Raw genomic sequence first — 23,339 nt, forward strand, 5'->3', positions numbered from 1 at the left:
ACAAAAGCCAGAGCCGGCCTCATTCACGCTGTAGTGCCCTCAACGTCCTTCCGTTTCAAAACGTTAATTTTTTACAGGAAGTTTGTCGCTTGCCACTTCGACGCAGTCATGGTGCGTAAGTGCTCTTCTTCTCATCAGCTTCGGCTTTCGCAGTCGTTCGTTCGTAGAATTAAATAAGGGAGATGTCAAAGAACGAACGTGCAAATCTACGAATTTTATGGGACGTGTCAAAGAATTCGCGTAATAATATCAGGGAATATCAACTACTTAGGAACACCCGAGTGCGATCAGTTTGACACGATTCACGGCGAGGCGTCATAGCGTCTTAAGAGTCTTCTACAATTATCAGCAATGCAAATTTTCTGAATTCCCGGATCGTCGAGCTAACCCCTGGGATAAAAGGAATTTCGTGTCTGCCGTTTCCGGGATTCTTCGTTCAAGCAATGTCCGATGTGACACGCCAGATTAATGATTTCCGGGAGCCTTCGCTGCCACCGTCGACGTAGGATTCGAATTTTTCGTCGCAAACTTTCTGCAAGTTTTTATCTAGGCGCCTGGATATCCTCGGTTAAACTTTTCTCCGAGATTTACAACTCGCGCCCGCACAAGGCGAAAGTTGGCGCGAATGTTTCCGTTCTCTCCTAGTTTTATTTCATCTCGCCTTACGCGCACACGGACGCACGCACGTACCCATGCATGCATGCACGCATGCACGCACGAACGCATGCACGTACGTCCGCACGCACGCACGTACGCACGAAGGTACATGAATGTGCATACGAGATCAACGTGTGTATCGTATGTGCATCTTACTGTACTTACATGCGCGTTACTCGAGTACATGGCCGTACGTGCTTAGACTATGCGGCCACCTCTCGTGAACCAATACTCTCATTAGGGAGAGAAGACCTCATTATACACCGCACGCCACGGGACCTTGCTACGATTATATTACATTATTGTAATTGATTGCAGCACATGTAACTCTGGCGTGATTCTTAAACAATAAACTCATTACCCGGTAACAAGGAACGCCGATACGGCGTACCGGCAGTAATAATCTATCTCTCGTGAACAGCCATCGCCTAGGTCTGAGCCCCCTGTAGCAGCAGAAACGATTCTCGAACGACCGATTCGCGTTTGATCGATCGCCCCGACCAGTCCCGACGGTCGTAAGCGTGCACAACGATCTCAGTCTCCTCCTTCCTCGCACCCCGTTTCGTCTTTCTTCGTTCTTCCTATTCTCTTCTCTGCGCTCCAAACGCGGTACTCTCGAATACTCATCTGGAGCACATCACTCGAGATGCGCTCAGTCTTTACTATTTGCTCGCAACAAATCACCAATGCATTGGACAAAAGAAATATACACGTATTATATCTACTTCCGCGACAGACCTTCGATTGTATCATTTTCATACTTTGGTTACCTCTCTCTGAGAGATTTCTTCCGGTCCAATAATCGTACAAGCAATATATATTTACGTTGGAAGATATTTCAAATTTAAAATACTTAACGGGAAAATTTCCATAAATGAAAGAACTAAAACACTTAATTTTCGAAAAACTTATCGACGAATAAAGAATGTTAAAAAGTTATTATCAGTTAAATTCTTTACTCAGATTGACGATAGAAATTTCAAATAATTATTGAGAAAAAAAAACATAATCGTTACAAAAGACAATTTTGAAAATAAAAGAAATCACAGAAAGAAAGTATGTGATGTTTGTTAATGATACGCAGTCATTAAAGGGATATTAATCTATATTAACGTCGGATGTGCATGCATGTCTTAAAAAAAAAGATTGTAACATAATAACTTTCAATAATCTCAACGGGCGAGCATCTTCCCGCGTGATGAAGCGCCTTCGTTGAAAATCAAGGAGTTCTCGCAAAAGAATTCCGCCGCCAAGCGCCGACAATGTCTAATCAGGCGATTGTACCGAGGGAATACTGTTCCCATGGAATGTTAATACAATCTTCATCGGCGCTTCTTGAGCGAGTAGCTTCGAGGTCTGGCTTCGTGCGAGACAACCAGAGCATCACGTCTAGAGCTAACCCTCGCGATCACACGCGCGTATTGTTGCGCAATAACATAATACTACAGGTTCTCTTGATTATCCATGAGCAGCGGTACGGTGAACAATTGCGGCCGGTGCCAACGGGGAAGACGCGTAGCGGAGATTTATCTACATTTAATGAAATAGCTAACTTCCTTCCCGCGTTTTCTTTCGGGTTGATTTCGAAAAACGCGCGGGGTCACCCTCTCGCTTCCTTATCGTCTTGACTTTTCTTGAACGACAAAGTATATATATTTATGTAATTTCCTAAGTGTTTCTGCCGCTACACACCGTTGACCTTTCAGGGTTAGCCGGGTTAGGATAGAAAGATTATGCGAACCCTAAGGATGCGCCTTTATTCGCTCAATGATCTCTGAATCCGTGCATTATCTCGTCGTGCATTATCTCATGGATAAATGTTTCATTGTTGTTTCCTCTTTGCCGCGCGACCTGGCCGCGCGCACGTTTCTGCCGATCGCCTCGGCTCGATAGCGACCCGTCGATTTATACGATTTTAGTCGATATCGCTGTGAGTTCTCGTACCGAATTATTCCGCGGTGTTTATGAATACGGATGCTCGCGATTAAACAGCCTTCGGTGGCGAGCGAGCGTATATCAAATAATTATTATTCCTCTATTCAATTTGCAATGCCAATTAATATTAACGTTGTACACAGCTCACAATAAATCGTCCCGAAATAAATTAACGCTAATTATTTGACCGAATTCCGCGTGGCGCACGTTACTCGATATGCTTCTCGCATATTAATCGGTTTAAACGGCGTAATTGCAATTATATATTTTCCGTCTATCATCTCCGTGGAAAATCGCTACGATAAGCAAAGTTTTTAGTTTAGTTGCTGCCTTCTTCCTAGCGCCACGTTTCATTTCTTCGGAGATTAAGCGGATTATGTCTGCACCACCCTCCTTGGAAAACGCGAAGGGGGCGCGTTTGTTCAAGAAATTTGCTTCAGCAGTTCGGTCGTTCATGCATATATTCACACCGGTGCTCTCTTTTCCACGGTTTCTTCAAACACCGGGGGTCTAGAAAACGCGTAGCTATGCCACATTTGATACGGTTCCGCCTGGCCGAGGACCTCTCGACCCTGTCTCGGGTCGAAGCCAAGGTACAGCTCTGGGGGTCGCTCGCGAGAGACCAGCTGGCAGAGACCTTTCGCTTTGGAGGCTTTCAAGGTGTGCACGTGCACATTCACCCGGCATGCTTGCCTCACGGACGCGAACCTTGACGCGTCGGCGTGATACCGCATAAACGCGCAACACCAAGCTCTATCGAAATCGGAAGACGCGCCGCGCCGACCCATGCCATCGTCTTCCGCATGCTTGCTCAATGAAAAATGTCTGATACTCTGACGTTTCTCACAACTAATCTATTCAAATTTATTTATGTTTTGGCGGCTAATTGACGCGATAGAAAATAGAGGTTCTTTTTATAATTGACGAAAATATTTGAGAAATAAAATTATATTACGAGTATAAAATATAAGAACATTTAACCGGCGTAGTTTTAGCGTAGTAAAATCGATAGATAGTTTGTAGTTTAACTTGAGCCAGGAAAAAAAGGTACATTTTTCTGCCTGCTATTGCATCGAGCACGTGTCACGTTTAAAATGCTTAGCGCATTCAAAGAGCGCGCGTGAGCTTTAAAGCGAGGAAAAACACGCTGAATGTGATACGTGATAAAAATCGCATTTCAAAGGTGAATGTAATTACAGATCAAGTGCGCTGTAATTGATAGATGGACTATACGGATTAGCATATAAATCAACATATGAATTGTAGAAAAGCCATCGGATCGATAATCACTACTTCCGTGAGAAAAATCCTTAAGTGTCTAACGGTTGATCGCGGCACGAGAGAAATCATTCTTGTCTAGACGCTTACTTGTATCGGCGATAACGATCGGAGAAAGAGAATTGGCAATAACGATGCGCGGATAAAAACGCCTTCTCAGTACAGACTGGAAAAGACGAGAATGCAGCATTGGGCAACATGCGCGTGCCGATACCCTCAACTTGTGTATCAAAGGGAATCAGAAACTTGCGTGTTTAGTGTGGAATAATATTTGTAAATTTGGTACGAATAAACCTGATATCTAGGAGAGCGTAATACCGCATAATTAGCACGTATGAAAACCATATACGATCTCCCTTCTCATGTCCTGTCTCATAGCGACGGATACGCCATTTTCGCGCGATTTTCACATGCATAATGTATACGACCGAACGAAACAATTCATATAACACCCTGCGATCAGAAAAGCTCTCGCCATAGCGGCACGTATAAAAGGGGGTATTTAAAATGCAATATAATCGTGTCGTAAACCAACTTCGATGCCTATGCCATTTCATACTTTTATTTTCCTTTCCCCGCGAGCTTCCCTTGCACGCTCGTTCTCCTCTCTTTCGTTGTAGGAGTAATGAAAGTGCGTCGGTCATTACGCTCCAGATACCACCTACATAAACGTATAGGAACCGCGATCGTGGTCCATGCGGAACTGTATTATTTATAAGCGCACGCAATAAGGACGCCGCGATACGCATTATTGCATCTGGTTACGTGCCGTTATGTGTTATATTAAATAAGATCAATGCGACAACGCAAGTGATTTCCAACAAGGACACGTCCATCGATGCGGCACCTATACTCGTAAAATGATGATCGTCTAGTTCGTTAGCCGCTAAAGTCGTATATCGCATTCTCTCGTTGGCTTCCTCTGAATCGTTAGGACGGCGAGGATAATTTATAAATTTGAAAATATGATTGCGAGACGTGATCAAGATAAATCAATATTATTACATTATAAGATATTCATGCGTAACGCGTCGTTTTATTTGACATTAACAAAGAAATTATCTGTTCCATTAACGTAATACAGTTGTTTTGTACTCATTATTTCGAGTCCTGAATGTATTGACAATTAAAATTCAAATTCCTCGACAATAAAATTTTCATTCTACCATTATGGTATTACGATAACTAATAACCAACGCCCGTGGTGTAGCATAATGTATAATACGCTGTGCGTTCATCAGAACAAACGCAATAATACAAGTATCGTTATTTCTGTTACGATGAAAACGTTTTATTATGCTTTATATCTCGTGTAGATTGATAATACTGAAAAATTTCTATTCATCGAGCATTCACAATGTATTCGTACTACAGTGTGACAAATATACGTACATATAACTCAAATAGGCAATAAACAAGAAACCTTTGTAGTATATATGAATTTTTCAAGATTATTCTTTTCTACTTATTATTTATTATTATATTGTTTGGCAATAAAACAAACATGTGTTCAAAAATAATCTTTCCGTAGAATTTAATTAATTTTCGAATTATATCACATATAAAAAACGTATGCGTTTATTAATTTTTTGCCAAATAAGTGTATTATATATTGTAGAATATCTTTTTCTTTCGTATTTTCGATGTAATAAAACTCACAAGGTTATTTGACGCCTTATTTTCATTTATATAATAGAAAAAGCTCGTCTTGAAAACGTCCTTTCTGCAATACATGGCGATAAACAGAGCAATTGTAACGTGAGTTGGATTGACCCTTTCTAACGCTTGCTATTCTTCGTCGTTTTCTTTCACGTCCCAATACGGCGTACTGTTCTTATCTGAGAAACACTCGTGAGTGTATAAGAGCGTAGTGTAACGTCCTCTAGCTGGTCCAAGAATCCAATAACTGGAAAATGCATTGGAGCGTACGCTTCTCGAAAGCTACTCGAGCCGGCGTTCCCTCTGCGTACCGATTCGCGACGAATATTACGAAGCGAGTTCGTCCTACTCCACGAACATCGTATCCGCGATGAAGCGGATAGAAAAGCAGGTCGATGGAAAACGAGCAGTCGGACAGTTCTACATAAGAGGAAAATACTCCGCATCGGTACTCACCGGCACAGGAAGTCTCGTTCGCCCAGGCAGAGCTCGAGGCAATGCTGCCTCGAGGAGGCGGTCATGGTCCTGCGTGCGTGACCCTGAAGGCGGTGTCCCTGCACTCTATCGATGCACCAAGCTCGTTCGCAGGGCTTCACTGCCAGACAACTCTTCTGGGCATAGATCGTAAACACGGGGAACTGAGATTGCGACAATGCGCCTGAAAACAGAAACGATTCCAAATTAATTGCGAAAAGATTTGAGATACTTAATGCTGTGTTAACAATATTTTGTACGCCTTCAGCACGTGATTGTAATTAAAAAAAAAAATTATTATTTCCCAATGCAGCTTATTTGATCCAATCTGGTGACTAGTAATTAAAATATAGTTCATATTTTTGTAATTATATTAAAAGTTTGCGTGTACATTCGTCAAAACGTAATATTGTTTACTTGTTTTAAAAATCGCGTGTAGTTTTCCATATTATTTCAATAACGGAGCTTTATACGGGTCAAGTTGTAAAGTTGCGTACACAGTTATGTTACCCACGTGTGATACGTGCAATTGCGATAATCTATAGACGTTGTTGAGTTAGATTACAATTTTGATAAATCAACGCGTTTATCACTCGCCGCCACGAGTATCACGTTCTTCCTCGGTTATTGGCCCACGTCGCGATAAGCGACGAAGTAGGCACTCCGCCCACGTCTCATCATACGTCATCCGCTCTTTGCTAAATCGTAATTAATCTCCGTTATGTGACGGGAGCTTCGATCGTGACTCATGGAAAACTTGCTTGAAGCTGGGCATGAGGAAGAAAAGGAAAAGAGATAGGAGGACAGGTAGAATAAAACGATAAGAGAAATAAAAGATATAATAATAATAAAAAGTCTAACAAAATATTTTAGAATAAAAATATCTTATACCTCTTGGCATTTATAACAATTTAGAGCCAAAATTTAATTTAATTATTTTAAAAAATGCGTTTGACAGACAGCGAAAATAAAAGGACTTTGAGGAGGACGTAATAAACCATTAGAATGATGAGGAATACTTGGGAAGGAGGATCGCAGAGAAGGAATATACGAAGGAAGAGTTTCTCAAGCGAGATGCGGATCGAGTCGCAGCACGTCGATCTTCAAAGAGGCGCTAAAGATATTCAATTACCTACCATCAGCAGGTCACGCCTTACGACGCCGTGCAGGCTAATGTCGTTGCCTGTTTTAACGGTGACTACGCGAGATTGTGGTCGAAGTTGCGACCGCGACATAGACGCATTCTTTACGGCGGTCAACCGCGGTCAAATTACTCGTGAAAATTCAAATTGTAGGAAGACATTACTTATTATGGACTGAGACGTACGCACCACATTACGGTTATGAATGCCCACTTCCGGGGGGCTCACACGCAGTACAGACGGATACCATTTACTTCTTATAATACTACCGCATTATGCGATAATGGAGTACGGAGTCGAGTCTTAAGTACCTCTCGTAGAACTTCATCCGAAGTGTTTTGTTTAACTTCCCGTCTACTCATCTCGCCTCCCACGCTTCCTTCTTCCTGTTCCTTTTCATCCTCCAATAACTCTTTAGTACCTACATCCGCGGCGTGGAATCCGTTAAAATAAGGAAAGCAAGGGACGCAAAGGAGGGATGCAAAGGGGAAGAAAAGAGGGGATTGGAAGGACGGGATAATAACAGAGTGATGGTGGTTAAAGGAGCAAAAAGGATTCTCGCCCGAGCGCATGTATAACCGCGAACCTTCGCGCTTCGAGATATGATTTGTGACCTCTGTTCGGGGCCAATTAGAAAAGCGCGAAATCGTTATTTCGATCGGCACGAAGCGCAATTTACCGATTACCGCGAAGTGGTATACGCAAACTAGTATACGTGAAACAACGCTGGAACAAGCACTCTCCAGTACCGATCAATTCCGTCGTTTTACGTGGAGCGCGTTTGTTATATCCGGTCAGTGGAAAGGTGGACAATAGTGTCGTTTCATGTTTTTCCCTGTCCGTTTAACCACCTAACTTTTACATCATTCATTCTACCTTGAAAAATGCATGGTACGTGTATCACGTACCGTATAAATTCACGCCTTGAGAAAATAGCTATTTGCAGCTCGTACATAAATTTGCTGCTGATCGTCAATCGAAATTCAAAGTGCAGGAATTGATGGTGAACAAGCATCTATCGACTATATTGGTATAATAACTAAGAAACGTACACCGTTACTTCAATTTTCACGCCAGTGCAATCGTAATGAAGAACTACAGGGTGCAGTTTATTACAATGAATATACCAATGAAACGTGCCCAGGATGATATTCAGCGTTATGCACTGATATTCCGCGTAACACATTGCGGTAATACTTTCGACTTGAGTAAGCATATTCGCATACTTATGCAGGAGAGAACGATTTGTTGCGCGGACACCCAGGGACTTTCATTACAATGATGATCATAAATTATGGACCCCTTCGTAGATTCGTTGTCGACAGGAACAGAGAACGCCTTGATAACGCGCCGTAACACAAACTTAACGTTTCATCCGTGAATCTTTCGTTGCATCTTGTATTCCTATCATAAATACTCGAAACATCCCATGAGTCGGTCGTAAGGCGGCGACGGTGACGGCGGCGGAAAACAGTCAAAGAAAATTTCCACATGCGGCTTGTCGCGATGTCGCCAGGTACGAGAAATGGTCGTTGCGCATCTGCGACGGAGTAGAGCGGCGTGCGATGCTCCATTCTGGATGCGGCCATCCCACGAAATGACGTACGTAAACCGTTCCCGGAACACACGCCGCGGGGAACGGTTCGATTTCTGATATACGAGGTACATTTAGATACGATTCTAGCTCAAGTGGCATCAGCAACGACGTCGCCCGTCGGCGCGTTGAATCTGATGTATAATCTCGACTCTCAAGCATCCTTCCTCTCTCCGCGACCTCTTTCCCCGATGCACTCCAACAAAGGCAATGAGATTCCTTTTCTACGTGCGACTAGACTTTCAGCGATCTACAGCGGCGAACATCGCTGCAAATGCGGTATGAAAACCTGTTCAGAAGACGTAATCTCTGTCGCAGGTGGCACGATGAAATCGTAAATAAGGTGGAGCGAGCTACACTAGCAGTTCCACTTAGCAGTTAACGGCATGTCCGGATGCGCTAATCATAAGATTCTAATATTTTTGCTTTTATATGTTGTCCGCAAAACTTGTGAACAACATATAAAAACGGAAATATTAGAATCTTATGATTAGCGCGAAACTTGCGAACAACATATAAAGCAGAAATATTAGAATCTTAATTTGTTAAGTTAGCGTAATCATAATTTTATTACATTGTAAATCAAATCAATGCAAATCGAGAGTAAATGATGATAACGTCATCTACATATATTAAGATCCCAAATTCAAATTTTATTCGTAATTTGACATTTATTATGTGTTCCTTGAAAATTTATGTCGATTATATTATAATATTATACCGAGGGTAAATGGAGCTGAATCGGCTTTTAAATTAAGCATATATTCGCCAGCTGGCATTTATGATTCTGATATCTGATTTCTGGCGAGCAATCCCTCGCGTATGCTCGATCATTATACTTTCTACGGAGTGCGAGCTCTTAACCTTGACCTAAGACTCGATTTTCCCCACCTTTCCATCTTGTGCACCCATAGTTAACGCAAGTCTTTTATCTACTATGGACTAAATATCTGGGTATCGTTTTTCACGTTTGTCTAATTTGTGGTTTACCTTCTGATTACTATCCCAAAGTAATTATACTTTGTAGTAATTGAATACTGGCAACTAAGTATTTATTAGAGATCTATTTATTTGATACAAGAACCATTAATTTGAAATTTAACAATCGTTCTTTTTATTCAACAAATACTTATTTATTATAAGTAAATGTTTAGTTGGCGGTATTGAACTAAATATTTATTAAAAAATTGACTATATTTTTTTCTCAGTGTAGCTGCATTTTTAAACAAATACGCGTATATCAGAGAATCTAGGAGAGGAAAGAAGAGAAAAAGAGGATCTCGGGAAGATATAGAACATTATACCGCCGCTAAACAGAACAGAGCCGGTGTAGTACGTATCGTTATCTGTATCTAGCCATTTTATTATTCAAATAACTGTACCCAGATATTTTAACATTGTACCTTTGTAACAGGACTGACTTTGCAGTATGTCATGCGCTTTGCTTTGCGTAGGCGCACAATAGTTGGGACACTCGTGAGTCATTCTGCGCTCTGGAGCGTGCGCCTATATATGTACGCGCGCATAGAGATGCACATTTATTTACACGTTTGTCTCCAGGCGCATAATTGCGAATGGTTGTTATACGTACTTAACGCGCCGTGTAAAGCCACAGTTTTTCAACTAGCCGCCACGCCGGGCGGCGTAATTGTCTCCGCTTCTGCAACTCGCTTCGGCTTTCTGAAACGGTGGCTGTATACGATGCGACATGTGCCTGTCCGACGAGCGTTACAAATTTGCTTGACACTCTTTATACACGCGAGAACTTCGCGAGATATGATCTAACATATTTCTTCGTGTAATTACGAAGCCGTAAGTTAGAATTGTATAACTTTGTCCTCGGCGCGTTTCACGTCGCTGCCACTCCTGTTTCTCTTATTCAAATATGAAGAACACGGAAATGTGCCAGATTGTAAAAGTTTCGGTCATAATAAGTGCAAGGGTAATAAACTAATCTCTTATAATTAGTAGACTTAAATCTGTCTAGTTGTCAATTGAAGTACTGATTACAGCGTATTATTTAGAATACCTACATATTTTAATCGAAAAATTAACCCAAGTAAGCCATTGTTATTTTTGGTTACCTTCCCGGCCACATCAGAGTCTGTGAAACCCTGCAACTTTGTCACGTTATATCTCTGGAATACATATTTTTTAGCTCAAAACGTGTGAAATTTATACCTCGAAGTCAGACAAAGGCAGATAAATATGAATCAAATAAATAATATTTTATTTTCAATTAATTATAATGCTTCAAAGAAATTTTATTGGAAAAATTCGCAAAAAATGATTACTTTAGAAAAAAATTCTAAAATGTTTAAATTTAATTCGGGTCTTCAAATTATATTATAAAAAAGTTACAGCAATGTAAAAAATCGCATAGGGTCCGTTGGACCCATGAGTGGTTGGCTTGGATTAAAATAAGTTTTATTAATAAGAAACCGATGAAGTTATATATCTGAGCTTCTAATAGTCGGTGTTTCGTGAAATAAGACATTTCCATTGGTGATATAGCGAAGTAAAGATATTATATTTCCAACTGTGCGAGTGACAGCTTGATTCTTACTCCAGCTATTGACCCATACGCTTTTTCGCGTGTTCCTGATATCGTGTTCTTGTCGAATTTATTCGTAGAACTAATATTACGAATAGAGAACGTTTTTAACATGTATACGAAGCCCTCTTCTATTGGATCGTCGCCAACATTTTCAATCGTCCTTTGCACTCGACAGAATCTCCATTCTCTCGTTCTTCCGCTGTGTAGACGGCGACGCATTTCCAAGAATTGAATGCGCTCGTACCAACGTATCCCGCGACGGTCAGCTTTCTCATCCACGTCGTGCCCACTTGTCTTCCTACTTCTGCCAGCACTTTTGTTTTTCAATGCCACTCAGTGTCCGTGCCCGCGTTTGCGGTGGTGCACGTCGCGAGGATTTTACTTTCAGAAATGTATCGACGTCCATTCCCCTCGGCAATACAACACACTCCGTCAACCATACGACCGTGCTTGTCTAGCGCAAAAATAAAGTATACAGACCCCAAGTGAGCTTTGCATATTTTGTACACTTCACATGGCGCGTTTCACAATAATATGCCTTTCGCGTTCTCACAAAAGACCGTTTTCTGGGAAACATGCGTATATTGCGACATTGGCGTGCCGCGATTTACAGCTTTTGTTAGAAATCTAATTCTGTAGGGTAATTAATGCTGTCATCTTGCGGTACACGGTCCGTATCCAGCTGCATTCCGTGTCAACGGAACGGAAGATTTCATTGCCGCGAAATACAACGCCCGCTTTCTCTCATTCATCCCGACATGAAAAAGCACGTTTCGGTCGCCTTCATTGCCATCGTCATAAATATGCAGGAGCGGTAAAAGCAGCGGTAAAGGCAGTCAAGCCCGGCTTGCCCCTCGTCACTTTTTAACGTCGTGTAATGTCGTCAGAGCGAGGATGTACGTTCCACGTAGCTGTACATCCCTGATGGTATGTTTCTAATTTGCGTGCATGCATCGCTTACCATAGCTTGCTGCAAGAATTTAATACACGAAACCACACCTAGGCGGGGTCTGTGAACGGAGAAAGATATATATGTGTATATATATATATATTTCTACATAAATATATACATATATATGTATGTATATGTATATCTATCTCATATGCAAACGAGTATCTGCATCGTATCGCACGACATCAAACGAGCGTGTGGCACGAGCACGCGATTCCGACCGGCACAACCGAACTTAGAAGACGAGAAGGAACGAGCCAATAACGTAATTACTTTCGATGATTCTACGGAAACTATTCGCACTTCGCAGATTGCGCACTCGCGCGGCTGAAATTGAATATTCGGCGTCGGAATTACAGGATAACTGCGCTGAAGATGCGCTCAAGAAGATCACGCGGCTACGCCATTTCGTTCTCTCGGCTCGCGGAGAATGCAAAGTGTCGAGTAATTGTCCCAAGTTCTTGTCATTAACGCCACCGCTGGCACACGCGACGACGGTTGCGTCCCGATAATTTCGATACATTCTAAATGCACTGTTTTACTAAATTTAATTAAACACGGCGATAATTATCGTTCTCGTAGAAGACGTTGTTCAGTTATATCTAAATGGTTAGGACATAAATATAATCACGTTCACATCGTGAGAGAGTTAAACTTTATTGTTGCAAAATTCATTGTTCACACGATAAACAATGTGAAACAGTTATGTCTTTATATGTAATATTAATTTTATAACAGTTATATATACTTATAATATAAGAAACAGTTAAATATTATACAATTCTGGAAATAATATTATGCCTATTCTTTTCAGTTGAATTTCTTGCACGGTTTATCTTTCCTTTTTCTTTTCACGTTTAAAAAAAAATTAACAGTGCACATACATACACAATATATTTATTTTATAATTGGAAATGACTTTTTATATTAAGAATTCTCGAAATTTTTAAATATATTTTATAATTAGAAATTTTTTTTTTAATATTTTATACTCGAATATATATGATACATTCGTTTTTTAAATGAAAATAATTGAAAGATCCTTCTGTATCAAATTTGACCTCTTTTTTCTATTCTAATTACAAGTTAATCAATCGTGTATCTTGAAATAATATCGCTCATTGCGCGTTAGATTAAAAATATAAATTATCTTCTAGCAATTAAAGTTTAATTACGATCATTCGACAGATATATCTCAATATAGTACTGTACCACGTATTATTACTGTTGGCCGATTCGAATGAGACAAGGGAATTAGCTAGTTAAGTATGACGAAGGCAATGACTACTGGTTATTCCTTCATGACCGCCGATAACCTACCAGGATGACTCTGCATGTTGGATTCGGAAGCGGTCGAAGATTTCTTCCGAGAATGACTGTACGACTTTACAATTATGTTTCAAACATTCTGACTACTGGGCAGACACACTATTAATAAAAGCAACTTTAAATCTCTTCCTTCTGTCTCTTTTTTCTCGTAATTATTATAATAAAATAAATTTAGATGAATTAAAAAAAATTAATCCATTAAAAAGAAGCTTATTGTTAGAAATAACAGGATATTTACTAATAACAGAATAATATTTATAACATGTGCATATTATCGTCTTATAAAAGATTTAATTTAAATCAATATTTTTTAAATATTTTTATTACAATATATATATTTTCTATCTTTACTTTAGATGTTTATTTACCTGAAATACAGTAATTGTTCCCAAATAGATAAGACAAAGCAGTTTACAATATATTCGACGAAACCAACGTTCTCATATATAGCTTCTTCGCCAAGAGCTTAAATAGAACTCCTTTACCAGAAGTAGCCGCGAAATTCTCAATGTAACCTGCCACTTCGGTGCAGGATGTCAAACGTGAGAGATACAGAGTTCGCATGGCTCAGTGATTGTGTCGACGTCCACGAGGGTTGTCCCTTTTCCTGCTACCGCGTTATCTTGATACTATTAGCGTTCTATGTAAATGCATCGACAAGTTATACCGCTGCGGATAAATTTGCAAGCCAAGTATGACCTCGCCTTTCCTACCTGATCATTCGACGACACGTGGTTACACCGAGTTGCGGTAAATGTACTCAGAAAGCATTCGCGTGTCTTACTTACCTGAATAAGTACACATGAACGCGCACGCACACTAATAAGTAGGTACGTGTATTCGTACCGAGGAGGAATGAAGTTTTAGCACTTCGATTTCGAGCGATTGAGCGCACTTTACATGTCGGATGGCACCTTATGTGCCTGTACTGTTCAAAGTACTTAGTATGCCCGGCGTATATCGGGCCGACAGTACTTCCCACGGCTATTTGAAATCCAGTCTGTCGTATATAAGGTACTTCGGTATTCAGTATCTGTGCTGTACGGTCCGACATGCAACGTTCATCGTCCACTGCGCTGGATATGCGAAAAGAAGCTCACCGACATAAGTCACCATCGATTGTGTGCGCTCGTTAACAAATCGCGCAACGAGCAAATCGTTTCTCTTTGAGCATGTTAGCTTGGAAATGCTAACGGCGTGACATAATTGTCCGAGAGAATGGCTAACAGAATCGGGAAATTATTTCTGAAAAGAGAACTGAGTAATGTGCGTGATTTTTCTACTGCTTTTAGGACGCTTTCTCTATAACGATATGGAACAATTTTGAATTTACCCATCGCTATTGTCGTACCATAGAGTTTTATGTCATGGAACATTTAATGTACCGATATATTACTTTATCTACAATATTTAGTAATGCAAGATTGTCACAAAATTAAAAAACAGGGAAAAATGAGGAAATTTTGCAAAATTTTCTGGAAAATAAAAATTCTTGGCTTTAAAGAAGTTTAATACACGTACATCACACCTATGTAGATTTCAAATATAACTTAACAATTAAAGTGCAAGCAGTGTCAGCAATATTATTATTAGTAATTTTCAATACTATGTTAAATTAATTTTTTTTTTTAATATTTAACGATTTCCAAACAGGACGAAAATGTAAAAAATTTTTTAAATATTATTGAAAGTTAGGGAAAATCATGAAATTTTCTAGAATCAGGGAAAAGTTATGGAATTTTAGGAATTTGTGATAATCCTGTATAATGTGTTCATTTGTGAAACTACGTACGCAAACGCGATATTATTATATACAGATATGAAAAAAATAATTTGCCGTATATTGCATGTAAATGATGTAAGATCATACGATTGTACGAAATAATGTAAACGGTAGCACTGTGAGTCGCTTAACTTGTCATGCAAATCTGCGTACGTTAGCCAGAGAGTATTCAGAGAGGATCGCGTAAGCGTTTTGGAAGAAGGAAGTTAAATCAGCACTCTTTCTGAATATTTATAACTTCTCTACACAGCAAAGCTTGTTTGCCTTTACCTGCAGAGGTAGCCATTCGTTTCCCGAGTTGGCCCACCGTGACCGTGCTCAACAGCTCTATCTCCCGTAGCGAGACAACCATGTATGAAATTGACTTGTGAATTATGTGTAATTTGTCATACTGTCCAACTAGCGGCGTCAGACTGCGACTTCGTGATTGTAACCGCGAAAGTGCATACAACAATTGATGTGTGTTGCTTTGTGCCAAATGGTTTTCAAATGGCGATTCTCTCGAATAAATGTACGGCGTTCTGTTCAACGTTTACACACATATAATCCTTTCATATCTTATATCAATTGATTTATTACTACATTATTTAGCGAATTAAACAGCAGATATGCAATGAAATCAGCAATTGTCTGAGATTTGTCTTCGAGAAAATGTATGACTTTGGATATATTCTCTGTAAACGTTACATAGATCGACTTGGAAAGATCGAGTTGGATCTTCATTCAGAGATGAACTACACGGCAAAGGCTAATCGGTTAATCATTTTTTACGCATTTTCTATTCTATCGTAAAACTACTTACACGATAGATAGATACATAGATACGGCCAAATGCCGATACCGTGCGGTTCAATATTGCCTGCTCCGAGTCAACTCATGTTTCAATGCGCGATGATGCGGCGATACCGGCATTATTGCCAGTCTGGAAAGCCTGGTCTATCGTGGAAAAAACCCCCCCCCCTCTTTATTCCTTAAAGAATACAACTGGGCGATCGCATGCAGTCCGCTCGATGACACACATGGAAATGTTAATATCGTTCATTAAGGAACAATGCTTTGGCCTTTCACGTTTTATGCAGAAATCGTGTTATCCAAGTACATAGATGTGTGTGTATGCAAATTTTATGTACATATATAAATATATATATATACATACACTAAGAGAAAAATGTACTAAATTTTAATAAACAATTGTTTGAATAGTATTAATGTAACATTTATTTACGAAAAATAAATATTTGTTAAATAAAATATAATAATAGGTAAATCGAATTAATGTTTCTTGTATCAAATAAATATATGTTTACATTTAGTAAATATTCAACTAGCACTATTCGAATAAATATTTATTAAAATTTAGTACATTTTTCTCTCAGTGTAGCAGAAATAAGACATTATTTATTAAATTTGTTTTATTAATAAATAACGTTTTAACCGATGACAATCGACGATAAATAAAACTTGTTGGAAGTCACTCAAGATCATAAGTTTGGTAATATGTGTCAAGATCAAGGTCATCGGCTCGGAGTCCCCTATTCGCGGTATTTATGCTGTTAGCAATATAATTATAAACAACATTGCGTTTTACATAAAAAAAATTTAAATTGGAAAAGAAGTAAATTAATAAAATTTGTCCTTTTATAATTTTCCTGCTATTGAAAAGTATCTCTAAAGGATAAAAAGTGTTAAAAGTAATTGAATACTTAGTATTTATTTAAAACATACTGGTCCTTCAATAATTTGGGGGAGGGGGACAGATAAAATCAAATATATCTTTTTTTCAACCATTCATCCTTTTTCGATTAAAAAAACCGACCGCGAACGGTTCGATAGCGAAGAACTCGTGATGATGCGGCGGGTGACCACAATAAATATGAGAACAATCGCACCTTAGCAACTCGCTCGGCGTACCTTCGTCAGCATTCTATCGCCGTTACTTTCGAGAAAGGAAGAAAGAATAGAGCGAGAGAGAGAGAAAGAGAGAGAGAAAGGATAAAAAGAACGACAGCCATGTCTGAATGTATTATTCGCATGCTGATCTATAGTTCTAATTACAGCGGATCGTAATAAGCGCGGTGCAATTTCAGCGCGAATCGGTCCGCGCGCATAAATCTCCGGAAATCGGCAGTTAAGAACTAGCGGCACCGGGCGCATTTTAAAGTCGGGAATACTAAAAGCTGGAGCCGCGCCAGAGCGAATCACTGGATACTTTATGAGCGCGGATTCCCGCGAAGATTTACGTTCGACGCTTTGGCACGAGAAATAACAATCGTAAGTTGGCCTAAAGTCGATGGCCGCCTTGTGCTTAACGAAATTCAATAAATCCGTGAATGTCATTTGGGCGTGGAGCAAACTACGGGTGATGTCGCGTAGGCGTATTTATTTCGTCACAAAGGATACGACCCAAGTTCCGTATGTCGACTATTTAATAAACAATGTAGTCTAGAGAGTACCAAGCGCTACATTCGATTGAGCTCTCGCAACATGTGGAATCTTCACCATGGCAAAGTCACATCAAAATCCCGTATAATATCAGCGAAGTTAAATCCCTTGGACACGAGGCGCGAACTTGGTATCGGTCTCCTAGACCGCCGCACGCCTTCCATCAAAAACGTGCAAGAAACTTTTTCTTGGGGACCAGGCTGCTCCTTGGGGCCGTTTATCCGGGTATTTCGTTATAAACTTCTCGCGATATCGTCACGATTTTCTCTTTCGCCGTCGAAGAAGATACGCGGGACCGTTATACACACACACCTACACATAGCGACGTTCGCATTCCCGGTTAAACAAAGGCGGAAGGATAAGAATGAAAAATGACTTGCGCGGAAGTCGTGGTACTTCGCCTAGGTGTGTCTAAACAACCGTTTTTAAGGAAAATATGTACGCGATTCCGGTTTCATCGGAATCGTATGCCTTGTATAAGATACATACAGAGTGTCTTAAAATTTTCGATTCAAAATATTATAGCAGGCAAGTTCTTGAAAAATTTAGTAAAATGATCATTTGTAAATTTTTATTTTTTAAATAGTAGTTTTTGAGACCAGTTACACGGACAGGACGATTTCGCTGAAATATCTAAAAATGTATTAGATAAACAGATCTGAAAATAATTTTGTTGAACCATTAAAATATTTATATATAAATACTCAAGCGTGCAAGTAATATTGCAAAAAATTTTGATATTCTAGCAATCAACTTGAGCGTCTTACATAATTATTTTGATAGTCCAATAAAATTATTTTCAGATCTAGTTAAATTTTTTAATACAAACAAAATTTTCTTTCCATGCAAATTACGTTTAGACGATCACTTGAATATATTAGTAAGCGCGACTTATGGACAGGTAGTCGTCTGTAATTAGTTATATATTTAAATACTTGCATCTCAAGAACTTTACTGCTTGAAATACAAATTTATAAATAACTTAATATTTCAAGCTACACACACACACACACACACACGCACGCACGCACGCACGTACGCGCGCGCGTATGTATGTACACATACATAAAATACATATACATGTGCGGAAAAATAGCGGCGACGTGAACGAGGAAAATAGAATCAGCGAGCGACGATTGAAGAGAAGCTCAGTCGTAAAGGATAGGAAATGGCTGCGTACACACGGCGCTGATGCACATACGCATATATAAATTTTTGATGGACGTTCGTATATCCGACTACATTTATATGGAACTTCTTCGAATTCGCATAGCATAGAGTTCACGTTAATAAAATCCAAGCTGCATATTATTTTACGGCGTCGTTATAAATGCAAAGCGAATCGTATTTTCATTTTTATTTCAATAAAAAAAAAGAAAAAAGTTTATTTACAAAAATAAGAAAGTTTCCGGTTTTATTGCATCGTTTTTCAACCGAAACTAACGTAAATTCGTGCATAATTTCCCGCTTGAATGTAAAACGTTTGAATGTCTAACACGCTGAAACAAATTAAGGCAATCGGCAGAAAAACTACTTTACATTCCTCTTGAAAAGCTTTAGTCGCGAAGATGCGGAAAGTTTTGCGTATTTTTTGCTACTGTTAGATGAATATAGATGTGCTGTAACTTTATGTAATATTAAATAATCCTATCGTTCGTACGAGAGCAAGAAACTCCATTAAAAAAAAAAATCCATAAATTCATAAAAAAAAGCAACATGCAAATGTACGATGTCTAATGCATGCATATACATATACGAGTATATATCGAAGAATTGTCAATGTATCAGTTATCAATTCTTATCGATTACTTTGGATTATCGAAACCTTTGGATCGAAGCCTTTACCTTTACTTTCAAAGCAGTTACGTTTATTCGCGGTGCATGCTCGATGGAACGCAAGCGCGGCGGGAATCATCGTTGCGAATCGACGGGAGCAAATTTTCCTTGTGGCGGTACCAAGCTGCGATTACGGTCGAGCTGCGTACGATCATGTAGAAAGAACGCATTAGGGCGAAGCGCGGTATTAGCAGAGAATTCAACCTACAGACCGGACGGCGTTGCCGGCCGTCTAAACCGGACTATATCGTCCAGAACTAATTGCCTCCATGGACGTTCGGTCGCTGCTGGTTACCTCTTGTGCCAAATGGTTGTTCGCGAATGAAGCACCAGGGACGGAAAGAGGTCCACGCGTTAGAGATGAGACGAGACGTGAGGAGAGATTGGTGGCTCGCTCGCTCGCCCGTGCAAACGACGATCCTATCGTCGTCTAACGGGGTTCCTAGCTTTAGAAGTTTCGTGATCGTGACGCGGTATGTCGTCGCCGATTATCGCCGTTTTGTTGCCAACGTCGATCACAATCATGTGCTATGTATAGTCGGCCGAGAAAAATTTTATTCGGTCATTCGTTTCGGTTTCGACGAGACAAGAGTCCTGATTTGCCGGTCTTTTTGTTTTTAATCGATAAGTGGCAAGATGACGGGGAAAAGATTCATTCGACGATCGTGCCGAAAGGAAACTCGTGTCGAGCCACTATCAAAGCGTGACTGAGACCCTCTCCACTCTTCGACATCCGCGATTGACCGATTTGCGAACGATCGAATTAAGTTCACCGTCCTATTCTTGCTTCAAAAAGATCCTATCCGATATGGTTTCGCGTTGTCGTCGCCAAAAACTTCGCGATTAACACTAAATCTTTCTTATTCCGGTACGTAAGGAGAAAAACGTTGACAACGAGCGCGTGCGGAAGCGAGATGAAAGCAGGTTAAAAGCAGTAAAAAGAGTACTTTGTAGACGTCAAGCTGTCACATACAGGCATACTTGTGAGCTAGCGCATAAGGGGTTTTCTTGAGAAATTCGCCGTAAACGGTTGCCGGTGCGTAAGATGCTCAGGGAGCCTTTGCATATATGCGCCCTGTCTCGAATACCTTTTACTTTCTTCGCTCCTAAGACGCACCTTAACGTCCCTTTACTCGTATCTCGCCATACTACTAGATTATCACATGTGCGTTCAAGCGTTGATGGTTTTACGACGGTACAAAAGACGCAAGCGTAAAACGACGCATCGTCGGCTAACAGTACGATCGCGCTTCCCTTTGGACTTCGACGTACCGTGCCTTTTGGCAATTATCCGGCATGACGATCGCGTAAAAGAAATATCAGGCAAGCATTAAACGAGATCGCAAGACATTTGCTTTTTATTTCGTTCGCCAGATGTTCGTCAGCACGAGTTACATCGCCCTGGGCACCGCGGTTCACAATTGGGATACGAAGCCGTCTTTCAACCGAATCTGTTCCGGTCATATAGTTAGGTCTCTGTAAAAACTAGTATGAAGTACATCACGGTTAGTCCATTAGATTGTCAGTTTTTATCTTATATAAGGATTCTTTACCGCAGGCAGAAAGTATTAGAAGCAATGGAAACATTTTAGAAACATTTATTACTTCATTAATTAATGTTATATTCCAATTATATTATTTATTTAAAATATAATATAATAAATGATAATATGACTGTCAAATAAAAAAGAATTATTACACAAATTATAATCATAATATCGCGATAGTTGTCAATCAGTAAATTGTTTTCAGGCATACACGTATAATGACAATAGTCCCTTTTTTTAAGATTTTACTTAAAAGGTTGGTCAGTTTGCAACGCAATTGTAATTTATACACGTCCGTTTTAGTTTCCTCATCTCGGAAGCAAATTACTTGGTATGTGTTACCCTTGACAGATGCGCTCGAAAAATATCAACGGAACAATACCGCTTCTCCATAGGTATAAGATCCTATTCTGCCGTTTAATTAATGCCCACAAGTCCAATGTCTGCGGACGTATAGTTTATATTAATTATACCTCGGAAGATTCAATTAGTGCGTTTCTCATTACACTTACTTATACCGGTATCCATTATTCATGAGGAACCACTGCGGTAGCACCGTCTGACAATACACGTGATCCTTATAATTCATCGTCAGAATATATAAATGTACACATAACTCATATAATATCAGTCTTTTATAAAATATGTGAAATATACGAAAATGAAACATTCAGTTTGAACACAAGAAATAAAATACAAGAAGATAGGAAGGAGAAAAGAGAAAGGAAGAAAGAGAAAGAAAAGAAAAATTTTCGTTAACTTTCTCTCTCTCTCTCTCTCTCTCTCTCTATTAAAATGTTCAATCGCTTTTAATTTTTTATATCTCCAAACATTGCAATAATTTTTACTTCTTTCTCTTAACGGTTTGATATATTATACGAGTATATTGAGTCATTATTTGGCATTTGAGTTATAAAACGTACCAATGATGAATTTACTATGACGTAGTGCAATTTTTATTTCAAGATTTTATTAACGTTTCAAAGTTCTCCGAGGAAGATATACTCGCATACGTATATACCTACGTGCCGTAAAGGCATTCAACAGCAGCGGGAAAATAATGGGTCAAGAAATACTCGAGAAAGAGTGAACCTCAGGGCAACACCCAATATGTGGCTCCGCTGGGTGCAGCCTCTCGTAGAAAAATCAACCGCACTGAAAGTGCGAAAGCTGTTTCGTACTCTGCAAAAATTTAAATAAGATTCGAACGAAAATCTCTGGATGCAATTTCAAAGGTATTTGCCGAAAGGCATTTGCGATCAACCATTCGCATTATTTGATGAAAGAATCAATATTAGTTGATGAAACTCCATTGTATAATTTATAATTTTATCAATTTTATCAAATTGTATATTGTAGAATTCAAAATACATTTTATTCAATTGTTGTCCATTATGCCACGTATTTATAGATTCTATTTTAACAGTTTAATATATATATTTTTTTTTAAATAATTAGTGCACGGAAATTTCTAATATATGTACGTACATTTGCAATTAAATACCAATGCGAAAATACTAATTTTATCGAAAATGTTGGATATATTTCTGGAAAAATTGGAAACTCTGAAATATATTGTGAAAGATAATATTCGTGACAGATTGTTACACACGTTGGGAACGATTATTGCACAGTTCGATGCAAAATCCCCGATATTTTTATACGATATTGATTTGACGTTGGAGAATTTGTTTAAAATATACATCAGAGTTAAACTTGCTGGGTTATATAGATCCATGGTGGGTTACAAAAATATTCGATACTTGCATACATCAGCAAGTTGATGAAAGATAATCTTATTACTTTTCTACGGACAATTTTTCTTCGATTTTTTATGAATAAATTATTTTTTAATACATCTTAACATCTTTATTTTACTCATTTTTTAAATCTAACATTAACTCGACATTTGATCAATCTTTTTATCAGAAATTAATTTGTATAAAGTTAAATAATGAAAATTATTTTACCACCTGTCATAATTAATCTTATTTATATATCTTAATCATATTTTAATAAGTATTTCCAAGTTGGTTAACACGAATGCGAAAAAATTCATGTTTAATATTTTCACCATTTCCATAATCTAGAGAAATTATCGAGCGTACAATCTCTTATACACGTTTAGAATCTTTAATCAACGGAATTATCTTA

The 23,339-nt window shown here is 39.1% G+C and overlaps 2 protein-coding genes across 2 annotated transcripts in view; one reads left to right on the forward strand and one right to left on the reverse strand.

The window, feature by feature from the left end:
- Atg16 (Autophagy-related 16) overlaps nucleotides 1-23,339 on the forward strand; it is a 409,710-nt gene that overhangs the window by 219,502 nt on the left and 166,869 nt on the right. The window lies entirely within an intron of this gene.
- The window catches only part of neo (ZP and PAN domain-containing protein neyo), a 174,407-nt gene that overhangs the window by 43,665 nt on the left and 107,403 nt on the right, over nucleotides 1-23,339 (reverse strand). Inside the window, exon 4 of the mRNA XM_018514935.1 lies at nucleotides 5,986-6,187. Within this exon, the coding sequence (XP_018370437.1) occupies nucleotides 5,986-6,187 (202 nt within the window). The remainder of the gene's footprint in view (nucleotides 1-5,985; nucleotides 6,188-23,339) is intronic.

The sequence above is a fragment of the Trachymyrmex cornetzi genome, unplaced genomic scaffold, assembly GCF_001594075.2.
Source record: "Trachymyrmex cornetzi isolate Tcor2-1 unplaced genomic scaffold, Tcor1.1 scaffold56, whole genome shotgun sequence".
NCBI lineage: Eukaryota > Metazoa > Arthropoda > Insecta > Hymenoptera > Formicidae > Trachymyrmex > Trachymyrmex cornetzi.